The 15725-nt window shown below is 32.2% G+C and overlaps 1 protein-coding gene and 1 long non-coding RNA gene across 5 annotated transcripts; both read left to right on the forward strand.

Annotated features, from left to right (window-relative positions):
- Positions 1 to 1202: 1202 nt before the first annotated feature.
- Positions 1203 to 5627, forward strand: LOC145108671 (protein DJ-1 homolog D-like). Of its 3 annotated transcripts, none has more exons than XM_079045743.1 (5): positions 1203 to 1394; positions 1547 to 1663; positions 2318 to 2761; positions 4749 to 5111; positions 5189 to 5627. In XM_079045743.1, the coding sequence occupies exons 1-5, from the start codon at positions 1329 to 1331 to the stop codon at positions 5300 to 5302; spliced, it is 1104 nt and encodes a 367-aa protein (XP_078901869.1). In that variant the 5' UTR covers positions 1203 to 1328; the 3' UTR covers positions 5303 to 5627. The 3 variants fall into 3 exon arrangements, with proteins under 3 accessions (XP_078901869.1, XP_078901867.1, XP_078901868.1); XM_079045741.1 differs by having other exon boundaries at positions 1206 to 1394; positions 5220 to 5627; XM_079045742.1 differs by having other exon boundaries at positions 1209 to 1394; positions 2321 to 2761; positions 5220 to 5627.
- A 1395-nt stretch (positions 5628 to 7022) lies between these two features.
- On the forward strand, positions 7023 to 8715 carry LOC145168979 (uncharacterized). 2 transcript variants are annotated; one of them, XR_013742214.1, is made up of 4 exons: positions 7023 to 7525; positions 7595 to 7631; positions 7712 to 7890; positions 8484 to 8715. It is a non-coding gene; the product is annotated as an uncharacterized LOC145168979 (long non-coding RNA). The 2 variants fall into 2 exon arrangements; XR_013742215.1 differs by lacking the exon at positions 7595 to 7631 and having other exon boundaries at positions 7026 to 7525.
- The last annotated feature ends 7010 nt before the right edge of the window (positions 8716 to 15725 follow it).

Below are 15725 nucleotides of genomic sequence, written 5' to 3' on the forward strand. Positions count from 1 at the left end.
GCAACTTTTAACCAAACGAGGGACGGTCCGAGTTAATTTTTGAAAATAATGACTAAACGTGTTTATAGACACCTACACGATGGACGATTGATAAAATTTACCCTTATATATTCCATGTGTTATAGGTTGAAAAAAAATAAAAATAAAAATACCTATGTGGCACATAGGTTGGTCCAAAGAGAAGGGCTCCCTTCTCCCAACGTGTTTTCCCTCTTCTGCCAACGTGTTTTCTCTTTTTCTCGTTCTTGCCACCATAAAACAAACACCAGTGCCAACCTTGCCTCCCCGTCTCCCTGACCCCCTTAAAAAATTTATTAAAAGGGGTTTTCTATAAGTACCCCCTTTCTTTTCCAATCACACCCCCTCTAATTTGATTTTTTTGTCTTTTGTTGTTTTTTCTTTTTGTTTTTTTTCCTATTTTGTTTTTTTGTTGTTTTTAATTCTTTATTATTATTATTATTATTATTATTATTATTATTGTTATAAATTTCACTCAAAATTTTAACATTCGGAAGATATTATAAATTCGAACGGCTATATAAAATCGGTTTTTAAATATTTTTTATATTTTCATATTAATATTATTATTGTTATTATTATTATAAATTTCGAACAACATTTTATAAATCGGACATTATAAATTCGAACGGCCATACAAAATCGGAACAAAAGCAAAGTTTGTCCCTATTAATTATGGATATTAGTTGGTACGGTATTACAATTGCGTGGTGCGTTGTGCGGATTGAAAACATTTAATCGAGCACTATACAATGTTTCCGATTTTATATAGTCGTTCGAATTTATAATGTCCGATTTCTAAAATGTTGTTCGAAATTTATAATAATAATATTAATATTAAATATAAAAAAATATTTAAAAACCGATTTTATATAGCCGTTCGAATTTATAATCTCGTCCGAATGTTAATAATAATAATAATAATCATAATAATAATATAAATTAAAAAAGAATTAAAACAACAAAAAAAAAAAACAAAATAGGAAAAAAAACAACAAAAGGAAAAAAAAAACAACAAAAGACAAAAGAAAAAGAAAATGATGTCAAATTACATGTCAAAATTTTGATTTGATTGATTTTAGGGGTAAATATAGTTAAGGGAGCACAACCCTTATTAAAAATGGCTAATATGTCTAGTTTTATATACAAAGGGGGTATATCAGTTTGGTCAAATAATTGAAAGGGGCTGAACGGAAGTTACAGTAGTGAAGAAGTAGTAGTATCCCATAAACAGACACACACTTCTTCGAACATTCTACATCATTTCCGAAGGCTTCTCCTCCACATTTTCGGTTTGAGGATTATCTCTAATGGCGAATTCGGGTTCTCCAAAGAAGGTCTTGATGTTATGTGGCGATTACATGGAAGACGCTGAGGTTTCTTTTGTTTATTTTGACTCTTAACTTTTGACTTTCGCTGCTATAAACACACAGATCTCGATGTTTACTTCGAGTTTATGATGGAATTGATAACATATAGTTCTCGAAGTGAAATTTAGTATTCTGATCGAATTAATTCGGTTTGGCAGGCCATGGTTCCGTTTCAAGCGTTGCAAGCTTACGGATTGTCCGTCGATGCTGTTTGCCCGGGTAAAAAATCCGGCGACATTTGTCGCACTGCTATTCATCAAGGTTCTCCTCATCAGGTCTTCCTCTCACTTAATCTGCAGATTTTCCATACAAATTGGCAATAACTCCTAAGGTTGCATAAACGTCAACAAATTCAAGTCCCATACAATTTCTTACTTTTAGCAAAATCTTTCAAGTTAAATTAACTATGTGCTTGTCATCTTACGATTATCCATGATATGAATGCTAAGTTTTACCAAGTGGAAATTGCTTCATTTCTAATTTCATCACAATGGGCTTTAGAAATGGTTACTAAAACTACCTTACTTTTCAAATTGATTATGTTTGGGTAACTTTAACCATTTCAATTGATATTAATGTTTATAAATTAAGAATGTAATATGTCCTACTTGCAGAAGTTAGGGGTGCTACATTTTAATATATTACTACTATATGATATGATACCATCATCTTTTACATATTTAAACTGCATAGCTCATTGTATGGTGTTAGTTTTGTCACCAAACAGAACATCAAGCTGCACAAACTTACTGAATACATGTATAGTTATAACATAAAGCGACTAAATGTCACAAATTTTTAATTCTTTTTGCCTTTTGTGAATTGTGAAAACATAGGAATAGAAATGAAGCACATATGATGTCACAAACCCATAAGATTGCTCTGTTTCTTGTGTATTAGTAATCTTATTATGCTTTACTACATTTTAGCAGACATATTCTGAGTCTCGTGGACACAACTTCAGTCTGAATGCAACTTTTGATGAAATCGATTCAAGCACATATGATGGCTTGATTATACCAGGTGGAAGAGCTCCTGAATATCTGTCAATCAATGAATCTGTTCTGGATCTCGTGAAACATTTTGTCAAATCTGAAAAGCCCATTGCTTCCATCTGCCATGGACAACTTATCTTGGCAGCTGCTGATGTGGTGAAAGGTCGAAAAGTTACAGCATACCCTACTGTGGGACCCATGCTTGTTGCTGCAGGTGCTCATTGGGTGGAACCTGAGACAATGGCATCATGCAGTGTTGATGGAAATATAATCACTGGGGCTGCTTATGATGGGCATGCTGAGTATATCAATCATTTCATCAAGGCATTAGGAGGAACTGTCACTGGTTCCAACAAACGGATTCTATTCCTCTGTGGGGTAAGTTGTGATTCCCTCCCTACTTTATATAAGCAAAAACTGAGGTGGATTTTTCAAAGTAAAATGTGTTAATTAGAAATTATTTTAAGGTACAATGATGTAATAAGAAAAAAAAATGAAGGTACCATGCTGTAATAAAAAAGTTGAGACGTACTTTGCTATTCCTTGCATTTTGCCCTACTATTATATTCATGAGTTTTTGTCTATATCTTATAGGGCTAAATACAAAAAATGGTAATGTACTGTCATTTATTTGTGTATTAAACAACTCTACTTCCATTTCTTTTATTACAAACTATATATATATTTTTCTTATTAAGACACACAGTACTTTGAAAAATACCCAATTATAGCATTGTACTTTCAATTTTTTCTTATTATGACATTATGTTTTAATGGGAGAATTTCGTCTATATCTTTATAAACTTTCATAATTATGTCTCTATCCTTGTAAAACTTCGAATTACATGTATATCCTTATAATATATGCCCAAATACTTGATTTAGTCATAGCAATGTGGGAGAAGGGTAATATTGTAATGTTACAAGTTAATTATTTTTCTTAATAAAAAAATCAATACAAAGACGGTGTTTTTATTTTTTTTAATATATTAAATATGATTAAATTAAGTATTTGGGTATATATGTTAGTTTATAGGTTTTATAAGGATATATATGTAATTTGAAGTTTTACAAAGATATAGATGAAATTCTCCTTATTTTAATAAGCGAACCCAATCATACCATTGAAGATTGCTTTGTATTTGTCTGACATTGCTATAGGTTGGTAGAGCTATGAAAGTACAATGCCCTAATAAGAACATGAAAGTACAATGTTGTCATAAGAAAAACATGAAATTACAATGATATAATAATTTTTTTTTTTGAAAAGTACATTAATATTTCTTGCATTTAGCCCTACTTCTATTTACATGAGTTTTTAGCTAAACCTTTCAGGGCTAAATGCAAGAAATGGCAGCGTACTAGCATTTATTTATGTATTATGGCATCCTACTTCGTTTCTTTCTATTATAACATTACACCTTGTTCTTTTTCAATTATTTTCTTATTAAGACATTATATTCTGAAAGATCTTAAAATTGCTTTGGATTTGGATGAGATTGCTATAATTGGATAGAATTTTGAAAGTAATTGCTGTAATAGGAACAAATAGAAGAAGAATGCTATAAATAAGATATTGTTGAAAGTATGTTGCTATTTCTTGCATATAACCCTTATAAGTAGAAGTTGGTTGTTGTTCACAGTATTATCCCCAACTTATTAGGCTGTTAACATGAACTGCCTATTAGATTATTCATAAAGTTAATTAATAACTTATTTGGCAAATGCTACAGTATTCTTATAGTTCTATACATCACTACACCAGTGCCTTGATGTTCTTTTCAATTTGTGGGGGGAACATGGTCAAATTCCCGAAATCTAGGCTTAAGATTTAGGTGTTGTTTCATCTTTACTTAATGAGGGCAGGATTTAATCTTGTAATCTATATATGGGTGTTTCATTTTGACACGAAGGGGTAAAATGGTCCTTTACTATCCTTCAATACAGATAAGAAACAGCCTTTGTTTATACAACATTTCTTTTAAGACAGAAAGCTAAAACAGTCATTTACTCGCGTTCATTCATAAAATAAATAAATAAAAAAAAATCAATGTTCACGCAACACATTTCTCAATCAGACACGAGGGTAAAACGGTCATTAACTCTCATCAGTAGAAAGAAGAAACAACCTATGTTCATACGCCACTTATTTCAGACAGACACAAGGCTTAAAAGAAAGTCTTTCTTAATACAACATTTTTTTTTTTTCAAACAGAGAGAAGGGTAAACTAGTCATTTACTCTCATCAGTAAAAAAAGAAACAACCTTTGTTCATGGAACACTTTTTTTTAAAACATAGAAAGCTAAAAAAAAGGTCATTATACTCTCATAATTAGTAGTTGTGACTATTTTTGTTGTTGTACAGGATTACATGGAAGACTATGAAGTATTAGTTCCATTTCAGTCGATACAAGCTCTTGAATGCCACGTAGACGCCATTTGCCCCAACAAATCAGCAGGTGACACGTGTCCTACAGCTGTCCATGATTTTGAGGGGGACCAAACATACAGTGAAAAAACGGGGCATGATTTCAAACTAACAGCAAATTTCAAAGACACAGATGCTTCAAGTTATGATGGCCTTGTCATCCCTGGAGGCCGAGCTCCAGAATACTTGGCACTAGACCAAGATGTTATTAAGCTGGTCAGACATTTCATGGATGCTGGAAAACCCATAGCTTCCATCTGCCATGGTCAACAGATTCTATCTGCTGCTGGTGTTCTCAAGGTAAAGGAAATATTTATATATAAATTTCAATCTCTCGTCTGTACAAAAGAAACAGGTTTTACTATAAATATAAATAGGGTTTTTACTTTTTACTGTTGGATATAAAAGGGGAAGAAATGTACTGCATATCCTGCTGTGAAACTGAATGTGGTGTTGGGTGGTGGAACATGGTTAGAACCGGACCCAATTGATCGTTGCTTTACGGATGGAAATCTTGTAACCGGAGCAGCCTGGCCAGGTCACCCTCAGTTCGTTTCTCAGTTCATGTCATTGCTTGGTATTCGCGTATGTTTCTAGTAACATTACATGCTTTTTTTTTTATCACTTATATTATATACACACAAAAATCCGTTGTATGTTTGTTACTGTATCGAGAATAACATATTACATCTGTGTCAAAACTATCTTTGAGTCGGCTGTTTGCGGTCAACTTGATCACTTCTCTTGTATTATGTGGTATACTGGTATCTGCACATTTAGGTCAAAAAGGTCAACAAAAAATAACTATTATTACCATTTCTGATTTGTTGTTTGAATTATTTACTTGGTTTTGATCAATGTACGATCTTTTGGTTTTTGGTGTAGTAATCAAGAACAGTGAATTTGCATAAAACTGTATCCAGGGTTTTGATTTGATGATCCAAAGCTTTGAGATCCAAACATGAATGAGCATGTGTGTTAAATTATGTTTGGCACGCCAAACTAGCTTTTTTTTTCGAGTTTTTTAGGTTGTTATGTTTGGCAAATCAAAAAGCATCGTAAGCTGATTTTTTAAAAAGCTACTCAAACTAGCTTTTCGACGAGTTCATTGAGCTTTTTCTAATATTCTTCTAAATATTATCAAATATAGAATAATTTATGCCCTGGTTGGCAAAAATAAGTTATAGTTTATTATAATTTGTTGTTTGGTGTAGCTTATAAGCTAACTTTTGATAAGCTATTTTTAAATAGCTTTTGAGAAGCATATATAAGTTTTTCAAAAATATTTTAAATATGTTCTTAATTTTAATGCTAGATTTTAGTTATATATCTAAATGTCTTTTTATGTCAAATCGTTATTATTTTTTACCAAACACAATTAATTTATAAGCTAGCTTATCAATAGCTTTTTAGTGCAAGATAGACCTTAATTTTCTACATATCCCCTTATGTCGTTTTGTAGTTTAACCAAATGACAATTTTTGATAAGTTAGCTTTTCATATTGGTTGACTTTTCAGCTTATCCATAAAATATAATCTTAGGCTACGTTTAACGACGCACTAACTGAAAAAAAAATTAGCTCATAAGTTAGCTTATCAACATTAAGTTATCTCAAATTAGCTTATAAACTATTTTATAAGTTATTTTTATGGTTTTATGAAACAGTAAATTATAATAACTTATTTATGTAATACACTTAATAACTTATTTATGTAATACACGGTTTTGGTTGATGAAAATCAATACTCTTTATGGCAAATGATAAACTTTGATTATGCATGAAAATCCCTAAGCTGCTGAATTGGGTAATTTTGAACTTGAAATAGCTGTAATGGTGAACTCGGGTAAGACCTTATCTGAACTCTGAACCTGGTCGGGTATGGGACCGGTTGAGGTGAATTCTGTTCAAAAATTGGTTTTAGGCCAGACAGAAGAATGTTTTGACGTGGGCCAAAGTGGGCCTTATGCTATATTTATTTAAGAATTAAATAAGTTTTCAAAGTTTACAAAGAGGCATGAGGCTGAGTTGAATGATATGATTTAAAAAACATAAATGGCTCATGCTCAGCTCATCTATGAATATAAATATACAATGATAATGAAAAAAAAAAATATATGTATGTCTTTAGAACCAATTAAATCCATGTGTTTAATTTAATTCAATGCTTACAACAATAAGAAAGATAGTTATCTCACCTGATACAAATACATCAGTAATCTTATAAATCTAACGTCTGATTAGATATTAAACGTCCTTTGTTTACCACTTAATGCCTCTTAAAAGAGGCTATGTCTGAATCTTAAAGATTCAGATTGTTTGTTTAGCTCTTAAAAACGATCTGAAAATTAAAAATGCATCTGATTCGGTAAGATCTAAAAGGGCATCTGAAAAAAAAAAAAAAGACGCGCTTATCCTCGTGCCCACCCACACTCGTTCATCTCTTCCTCGCCTCCCACAGTCGCCTCTACTTCCGACGCCAGTCACAGCCCCTTTTCCGACTGTCGCTACCCTCCAACACCTCCTCGCATCGTCGACCCCATACTGCATCGCCGCCCCCATCGTCGACATCACCGCCTTGCATCGTCGACCCTACGTTCTGATATCAATCGACTCACACCACCAAGGTCAGACCTGCGACGCCTAGCTCCGACAGCGCTGCCCTCGACAATGCTAGTCTCCACCATGCGTCCTCCGATCTCCTCTATTGTTCAGGTACGCTAGTCTGTTTCTGCCTTTAATCATATTCTTGGAGATTTTTCCCTTATTGTGTTTCAATTTCAGTCCATCAGTGCCTTTTCAGCTGTCATTGATCGACTAGGTATATCAATTCACTCAATCACTTAAATCCTCCAACTTCAAGATCCAAACCCTAACCTTTACATAATCAATCATTCGCAGGAGAATTCGATGATGTTTTGGACTCAACCAGTTCCAATGGTACACAGGAGTAGCCTTACCAAATTCCATAAAAAGGCATTGCGTATCTCCCCCATGCCTCTCAACTCTAACCACCCAAATTGGTGCGTATAATCCTTCTTTTTGAATCAATTTGCAGCTCTGGGTTCTCACGATCGCAGGTAAGCTTCCAAATACATGTATTTGTTTTAAGATTTGTGTCTTAAATTGTCTGTATTAAGATAGAAGATCATTAATTTTGATAGAACTTGTAATTAATAGTATCAAGGTTCTACAAAATATGAATATTGATTGAAATCTTAATATAGAAGATGATAAAACAACCAATTGTTTGGTGAATCTGAAATAGACCACACAGATACATATGTTGATACATAATTGGTGAATGAAACTGTATATTTATATTTGAACTCTGAACTTTAAGAATCGAGTTTGAAAAATATGTTGATACATAATTGATGGTGCATCATTATCTAGCAATTATGCATGAACTTTGTGTGAATTGAAAGTAGTTTATACAAGTTATAACAATTGGAGTTTTTGACAATTCATTCGATTCTAGCAACATACTTTGAAAAGTTGTGATGGATTTGGTATGCAATTTCTGTATATATGTTTAAAGTGATTTTTGGAATAGCTTGAATTTCAACCCAAGCCTACACTAATGTAAAGATCATTCATTCAACTTTAAGTTAATGATTATATAACTTGCTATTGAGCTTATTTGTTTCCTTGTTGAATTTGGATTTTACAGTTTGAAATGTTTGAAAGAAAATTTTGAGAGGCTATCATGTTTGATGTAATGATGGAGAAGGAAAGGAGTACAAATCAATCATCAATAGTTCAGTTGCAAGTTCGTTGTCATTATGTCTCAGCATTCAATGTCAAATATGTTATTTTTTAACATTGAAATCCTTGGGATATAAACAATGATGTTATTTTTGTAAATATATGTCAAAATATCATTAGAAATTGTTGAAGATAAATTTTGATTTATGTTAATTTTGATTTTGTATGTTTTTTATAATTATTCAGTAAAAATTAAGACAAAATGGTAAAATGGTCATTTTTATAATTCAGCACAACAATTGAGAGGTTCCAACCAAACAGCATGTTAAAATTCAGATCTTAATAATTCAGACCCTCTTAGAAATTCAGACCTCTTAAAAATTCAGATCCTGCCAAACAGCCCCTTAGCCCCTTTGTTGGTCATACAAGAACGTGCTTAACACAGTGGCAATGCTTACCACAAAGTTGGGATCGGTTTTCTTCAAATAATAATAATAAATAAATAAATAAAGATATCTATTTTTTCTTACCTTTTTTCTTTTAATTTAAATTGATTTGATAGAAGTGTCCCATGATAAATAGAGGAAGAATTCAATAGGAAACCATTATTAATCAAGGAACCAAGGAACCAATCTAAAACGTCGGAATTTAAATCGATCAACGGCAAAAGGAAAGATTGTAGACTTTTACAATTGACGCATATGTACCGGATTATAACAAAATTCACTTCCTTTTTTCTTCGTTTAATTTTTTATCGAAAAAAAAAACTCGAATATAGCATTATTCATGATTTTTCGTCCTCTTTCCATAGAGATCCATAAATTTCTTTGTTTTTTGAAAAGTTAAGGCATATTTCTTTATCGAAAAAATTTAATAAATATATCAAAATTCATATTTTTGGGTACTCTTTAAACATATATTCATATAAAAAAAATACAAAACAAAACAAAATTTCAGTTAGATTCACATTGAGAATCTGAGCAGATTCACAATGTGAATAATAGTAAGTCAGAGTCACATTGTGAATGTTAAAATTGAAATATTTACAATTTAGATTCACAATGTGAATCTGAACTGATCGAGTTTTTTTTAATCGTTGATGATGTTTATTAATAGAGGAAAAAAATTGAGATTTTTGGTATAATTTGTTTTTTTTTTTTTTTATAAAAAAAAACTTAAATATTGAAAAAAACAACAAAATAAAGTGGATTTTTTTCGAAAAAATATGTTTTTTATATATCAACATGGATCTCTATGGAAAGAAGATGAAAAAATCGTGAACAACGGTACATCCATTCTCTTGACCGTTGATCGCTTTAAATTTCGGCGCTAACAATTGTTTTCTTGGTTCCTTGTTAATAATGGTTCTCTATTGAACATCACTATTCGTTTGTAATAATATATATATATATATATATATATATATATATATATATATATATATATATATATATATATATATATCACAGTTTTGTTTCTTTATTTGATAAGGGTTGGTTCTAAGTGATTGAAAAAAAAATGTAGAAAACCCCAAACTAAACCATGTACTTAGAAAGAAAATTCACTATGAAATCCTCAACCAAATACTTGAATAAAAGTGTTACAACTCATGATTTAATCATAATATTTTTCTTAACTATAAAAATAGTAAGTGCGGAATGTAAAATCAAGTAAAGAAATCTTGCAACAGATGATCTCAAATCTCAATAATCTATAAAGATTATTTCCTTAAGTTGATTTTAAATTTCAAAAGTTTGATCAAAAGTTTCGTCAGGTAAAGAAATCTTACATTTCAAAAGTTTGATCAAAAATTTTGTCGGGTAAAGAAATCTTACATAAAGATGATCTCAATAATCTATAAAGATTATTTCGTTAAGTTGATTTTGAATTTCAAAAGTTTAATCAAAAGTTGTCGATCTTTATGGATACATGGATACAGTTTTATAAAAATGTATTTAATTGTGAGTTATTTTTTAGAGTGTTATAATCGATATTATTTAACCAATATAATTGGAAATACTCTTGCTTGAATTTTACGACATGCGGATCGATGCAAAGTGACACACTTGGATAATGAAGTGCATTCGACTCCTCCAACATGACGACATCAAAATTAATTCTTAGAAAAATACAATAAATTTGTTATAAGTTAATGCAAGACGGGTTTTTATGTTTGTTATCATTAAAACCTATGAGATTGTCAATATGTACACTTGCACCAACAAACCTCCCGTTTTCATGGTTACAATCCAACAAAATATAGTGATTTTTTTTAGTGATTACTTGGTTACCCTTCAAATTTTACCGTTTAATGTAAAAATAAATGTAAATTCATCAAAATCCGTCCCAATTCCGTCACAATTTCATCACAAATCCATCAGAAATCTGTGTTCCTAATAAATATAATTTTAATGTAAATATGTCGGTGTAACCCTTTTAGTGACGGATTTTTGTGACGGAGATTTGCCATCGAAAATGAGTTTTTTAGTAGTGCACCCTTAAAAAAATTGTATAGCCCTTCATACTTTTTTCTGGGTCCGCCGCTGTATAAACCCTTACATTATCTTATACCATGTGGTTGAAGAAAAAAAGTTGGAAATTGTGCCTCATTTAAACTAGCACAAAAATGGTCTTCGGTGATTTTTGTTCGGTTTCGTTGGGTCTAGACCAATATGGTCTTGACTCTTGAGGTCTTTGTATTCGTCTTTTCTATGTTGGATTCGGGTCTTTTTGGTTCAGTTGGATCTTTTTCAAACCGATTTCTCTAAGTTATGTACAATATTTGCTAAAAAGATCCACATCAAGCAAGTCATGTTTTTATCAAATCAAGCAAGTCAAGTTTATATCATAGATAATCCTAAATTAAAAATAAAAAATAAATATAAGTGCTAAATTAGCAAAAGGTATGCAGATGACACAGTTAAATAAAATAAAATGAATAAATAAAAGGGAAGTTAAAGCAGAGTAAGAATGGAATGAGATATGAAGGCATCCCACATCGGTGGGAACCGGAAAGTAAAAGGCGAAGGAAAGAAGGATTCAATAAATATGAGTGGTAAGTGGCATTTCATTGAAGCATACCTACTAGTGGATTCTAATTGAGTTCAAAATAGTTTTTAGTTTTTAAGAACGGTCTGGACCGATAGGAACGGTTAATACCAATTTTAAATATCACTATAAGACTGAGTATGGTCTAACGTGATAAGGTTACTTTGGGAGCCGTGGTTCGTTGAAATATAGGACTTTATTTGGAGCGGTTCTTTTGACGTCATAAGGATTGTTCGGGGTGCGATTCAGTCTTCAATCTTTTTCTTTTCCTAGTACATGCTTAGGATCGACTCATTTATGTAGGTTTACCCCCTTAGGAGAAACTAAGGTAGGTGGTAGGAGGGAAAGAGGATGCCAAGGAAGGAAGCAAAAATATAATGTGAGGTTGGACATGGATTTTATATAGTCCCAAAACTCATAGAAAAATTTTCATTTTTAAATCAACAAAACCATCAATTTCATTTCATCAAAAGATCATTAAAGTATCAAGAGTGGTTCCAAATAAACATTGGAGTATCATAAATCAAAAGTGTGGAATCTCTAGTGGATGCAATGCAATCATGTCGGGTCATTCCCTTTGCTACAAGATGTGCCTGCAACATTTAAACTTAAAACCGTAAGCATAAAGCTTAGTAACTTTTCCCAAAATACTACATACAACCATACATAAGTAATGCATCTATCTCAACCCCAAGTGAAAGCTATGGGTCCAATCATAGTCTTACAATCACTTCCTTCCAGGGGACATATCCTGGTCTTTCATACAATTCTCAGTGGCCAAATCTTGGTCTTTCACACAACCGTCAGGAGCTGAATCCTGGTCTTTCATACAACTGTCAGGGGCAAAATCCTAGTATTTCATACAATCTATGCAAAAGTCAAAAAGACACTTGGCATCAAAATTTCACATAGTATAGTAAAAAGACTCATCTCTCTATCAAAGTAGAGTACACCACGACTCGTAAGATCGCAAGGATGGTGCTACACACCACCTAAGGAAACACAAAAGGCCAAACTTTAGTCTATGATCTACAACTAACAAATTGATTGGAATTCAACGAAGTCAAAAAGTCAACGTTCAATGGTCAAACTCAACGGTTAGTGTTAACACGCTGTCATGGGCATCTTAAGCAAATAATAATTTCGCTGCTCGACTGCACGAATGTATAGCACAGGGAAGCATGGTCGAATCCTCAGGGACACATCCTAAAGGCCAATGCCTCTTTATGTAAGGCACATACTAGTAAAAACAAATAAATATAAAAAGGGAGATTTTGATTATCAATTAAAACTAAAAGTTGCAGTGAAATAAACTAAATGAAATTCAATAATAAAAAACGAATTAAGTTCTACGGCGAGTTCCCTAATCATGCAATCAACATGGACCTGATTATTCGAAGTGTGTTCTATCTAAGCTGGTACTAAGAACAACTAATAAGTTCTAGTACATTCTCTTTTACCTAATTAGTTAACTAAAACAAGCTCTTTAATTAACCCTAACTTTTATTGATCTAATTAAACAAGCTCTTAATTAAATTCAGAAAGGCGACATTAAGATCTGTGTAAAATTCACAGCAATATCCAATACTTCTTACAAGCTTGGAAGCGTAAACATTTGAAATTTCAGTTTATATTATAATTAAATCCAAACACGGAATCAATCTGATACTTGTTACTTATTACCAGTTTATTAAAACAATTATGGATTTCAACAACTGGTTAACTAAAATGATTAAACCCTAATTAGGTGATCAAGCTAAAAAGAATCAAAATCAAACATTCATTAAGCATAAAACTGAAAAATCTAGGTAGAATCACGAATCAAAAACCAGGTCTAATGGGTGATTACAAGAAAAGTATTGATCTATGCTGAACTGAAATCTAGGGTTTAGCGATACATGGCTAAAATCCGATCTAGAACAATAAATAGAGATATTAAATAGCTAAATCTTACTATACTAAATGTATGAGATGATTTGCAACCTTTAGATCTTCAGAAATTGATGAAAACTAGCGGAAATTGCCTCAAAAATCATCAAAAAAGGGTTTTACGTCGTCTGGGAATGTCTAGGCTTCAAACTGATCAGATAGGTCGAATTTATATGCAATCCTATAACTTCTGGAGCAATAAAAAAGAAAACACGATCGTTTAAAAGGAAAACACGATCGAGTTTTTGAAAATCCCCCGAAATCCCATTTAATGAAGTACGATGTTATTTTTGACATGAAACTCAAAAACTCGATCGTGTTTTATGGAGAAACATGATCATGTCAATACTTCGAGGTCCCAAAACTTGATTTCTGGCTTGGAAAATTTGCGAAAATGAAACACGATCGTGTAAACTCAAAAACGCGCCTTTTTGATGCGAACTCTTCATCTTCAACAAATCTAACCCAGCTTCCAGCTCCTTCAGGTGTTTTAGCTCCATTAAGCTCTTATAATGCACCCAAGTTGCTTCCAAATCACCGCTCCTCTCGAAATACCTGAAAAGGGACATATAAACACGAGCAATATGGGAATTCTGACGATAGACATAAGCTGAACATTATTCAAATTAATGCACATGCAAATGCGTAAAATATGATGCTAAATGTTAATAAAAACTATCCTAAAAGATGCATAAAATGGCATCTATCAAATCTCCCCAACCTTAAACATTACTTTCCCTTAAGTAATAAAAAGAATAAACATTATAACCAGAAAGGAAAGATGTAGATGACCTAAAACGAAACTTAGAATAAAAAGTAAAATAAAATTAAGGAATAAAAACTTGAACTTTAATAAGTAAAACACTTACATCGAGGAATACCTTCCTTATTTCACAAACTCCCAAATTCAGGAAGAAGCTCGACGGTGGGAACCAATAAACCAATGGTAACTTTTTTAAAACTTTATACCTTAACTAGCCTTGCAAGTGAAAATAACATATTTCAGAATTTCATGTCCTCAAGACTAGATAATTAAGAACCAGACTCGATGAATCTTTAAGAACCCGACACGGCCAAATCAACTTTCGCCGAAGCAGTCAACCCTTCAGTAGGGGTCAGAGTTCTATGCTTTCACTTTTTATGAAAACGACAAATATTATATCACACAGGTCTTCATTTGTCGGATTTGTCTTGGAGATGGCTTCTGATTTGATTAAACTTGAGTTTTTGTATCTTTGTCGTCAAATTTGAATTCTTCAATCAACTGTTGTGTATATATTTTCAGAAAATTACTCGGGTACCGGATTTGACAGTTTGTACCCGTGACGAGCTTGGATATGATGGCTTTGCTCGCTTCTTCATTTCTTTGTTGGCTGTGTGGATCTGATATAAGGTTCTTTGTTACTGTGTCTGTGAGGGTAACACGTGTCAACAAATACGGCAATGTTTTGTGGGTCCAGACTTGTCGATCAAGGTTCTTTTAAAAATATTCAAAAGCAAATAATTTTGAAACTGTTAATACCGCCCACGCAGTGTTTCGGTAAGTTATTCATTTTATTTTCTACAGTCGGCATCTCAGATTACGATGTTTTGCAACCCCTAGTTATGAGAATTATTACTGAACTTACCACTATTGATCTGTTCGCTTCGGAATTTCATTTTCCATTTATACAGAGCTACCGAATGCAAGAATGTCATCATATCATGTAATTTTTTCCAGAATTTTTGTTTTTTTGTTTTTTTATTATATGTAGAAAATAAGCACTTAAATAACTAAAAATAAAATCTTTTTGGATTTTTAATGCAGAAAAACAAAAAAAGAAGAATATTTTTGGACTTTTTCGAAATTTTATATGCAAATGCCATGCAAAAAGGAAAACGAAAAATTTAACTGAAAAACTGAGAATTTTAAAAAATTTAACAAAAACTGCAAAATTTTCACACTAACCCCCTCCCAAAGCTTAAAGAGATGCATTGTCCTCAATGCTCAGAGAGGAATGAATAGCTCAATAAAGCATATAAAAACAAAAGGTTGCAGCCTGGAAAGAATGTACCTAATATGTTGTAGAAAATTCTGATTTTGACGAAGTTGTTGGCGAAAAATCTGATTTTTAGCAACTTAGAAGATCCTCTGGTTTCCCCTAGCTTGTTTGGAGCTGCGAACACACTTTATTGAAAGCAGAAAAAACAATACTATGCGTCGGGTCGCCTCCCGGAAAGTCGTCCTTTT

The sequence above is a fragment of the Lactuca virosa genome, chromosome 4, assembly GCF_052849685.1.
Source record: "Lactuca virosa cultivar CGN04683 chromosome 4, Lactuca_virosa_CGN04683_v6, whole genome shotgun sequence".
NCBI classification, from domain to species: Eukaryota; Viridiplantae; Streptophyta; class Magnoliopsida; order Asterales; family Asteraceae; genus Lactuca; species Lactuca virosa.

Bases quoted from the DNA above. Each gene is read 5' to 3' on its own strand.
- LOC145108671 (XM_079045741.1), top strand. From the start codon at position 1,329: ATGGCGAATTCGGGTTCTCCAAAGAAGGTCTTGATGTTATGTGGCGAT. The intron at 1,664-2,317 runs GTCTTCCTCTCA...ACTACATTTTAG, and splicing joins ATCAAGGTTCTCCTCATCAG to CAGACATATTCTGAGTCTCG. The intron at 2,762-4,748 runs GTAAGTTGTGAT...GTTGTTGTACAG, and splicing joins GGATTCTATTCCTCTGTGGG to GATTACATGGAAGACTATGA.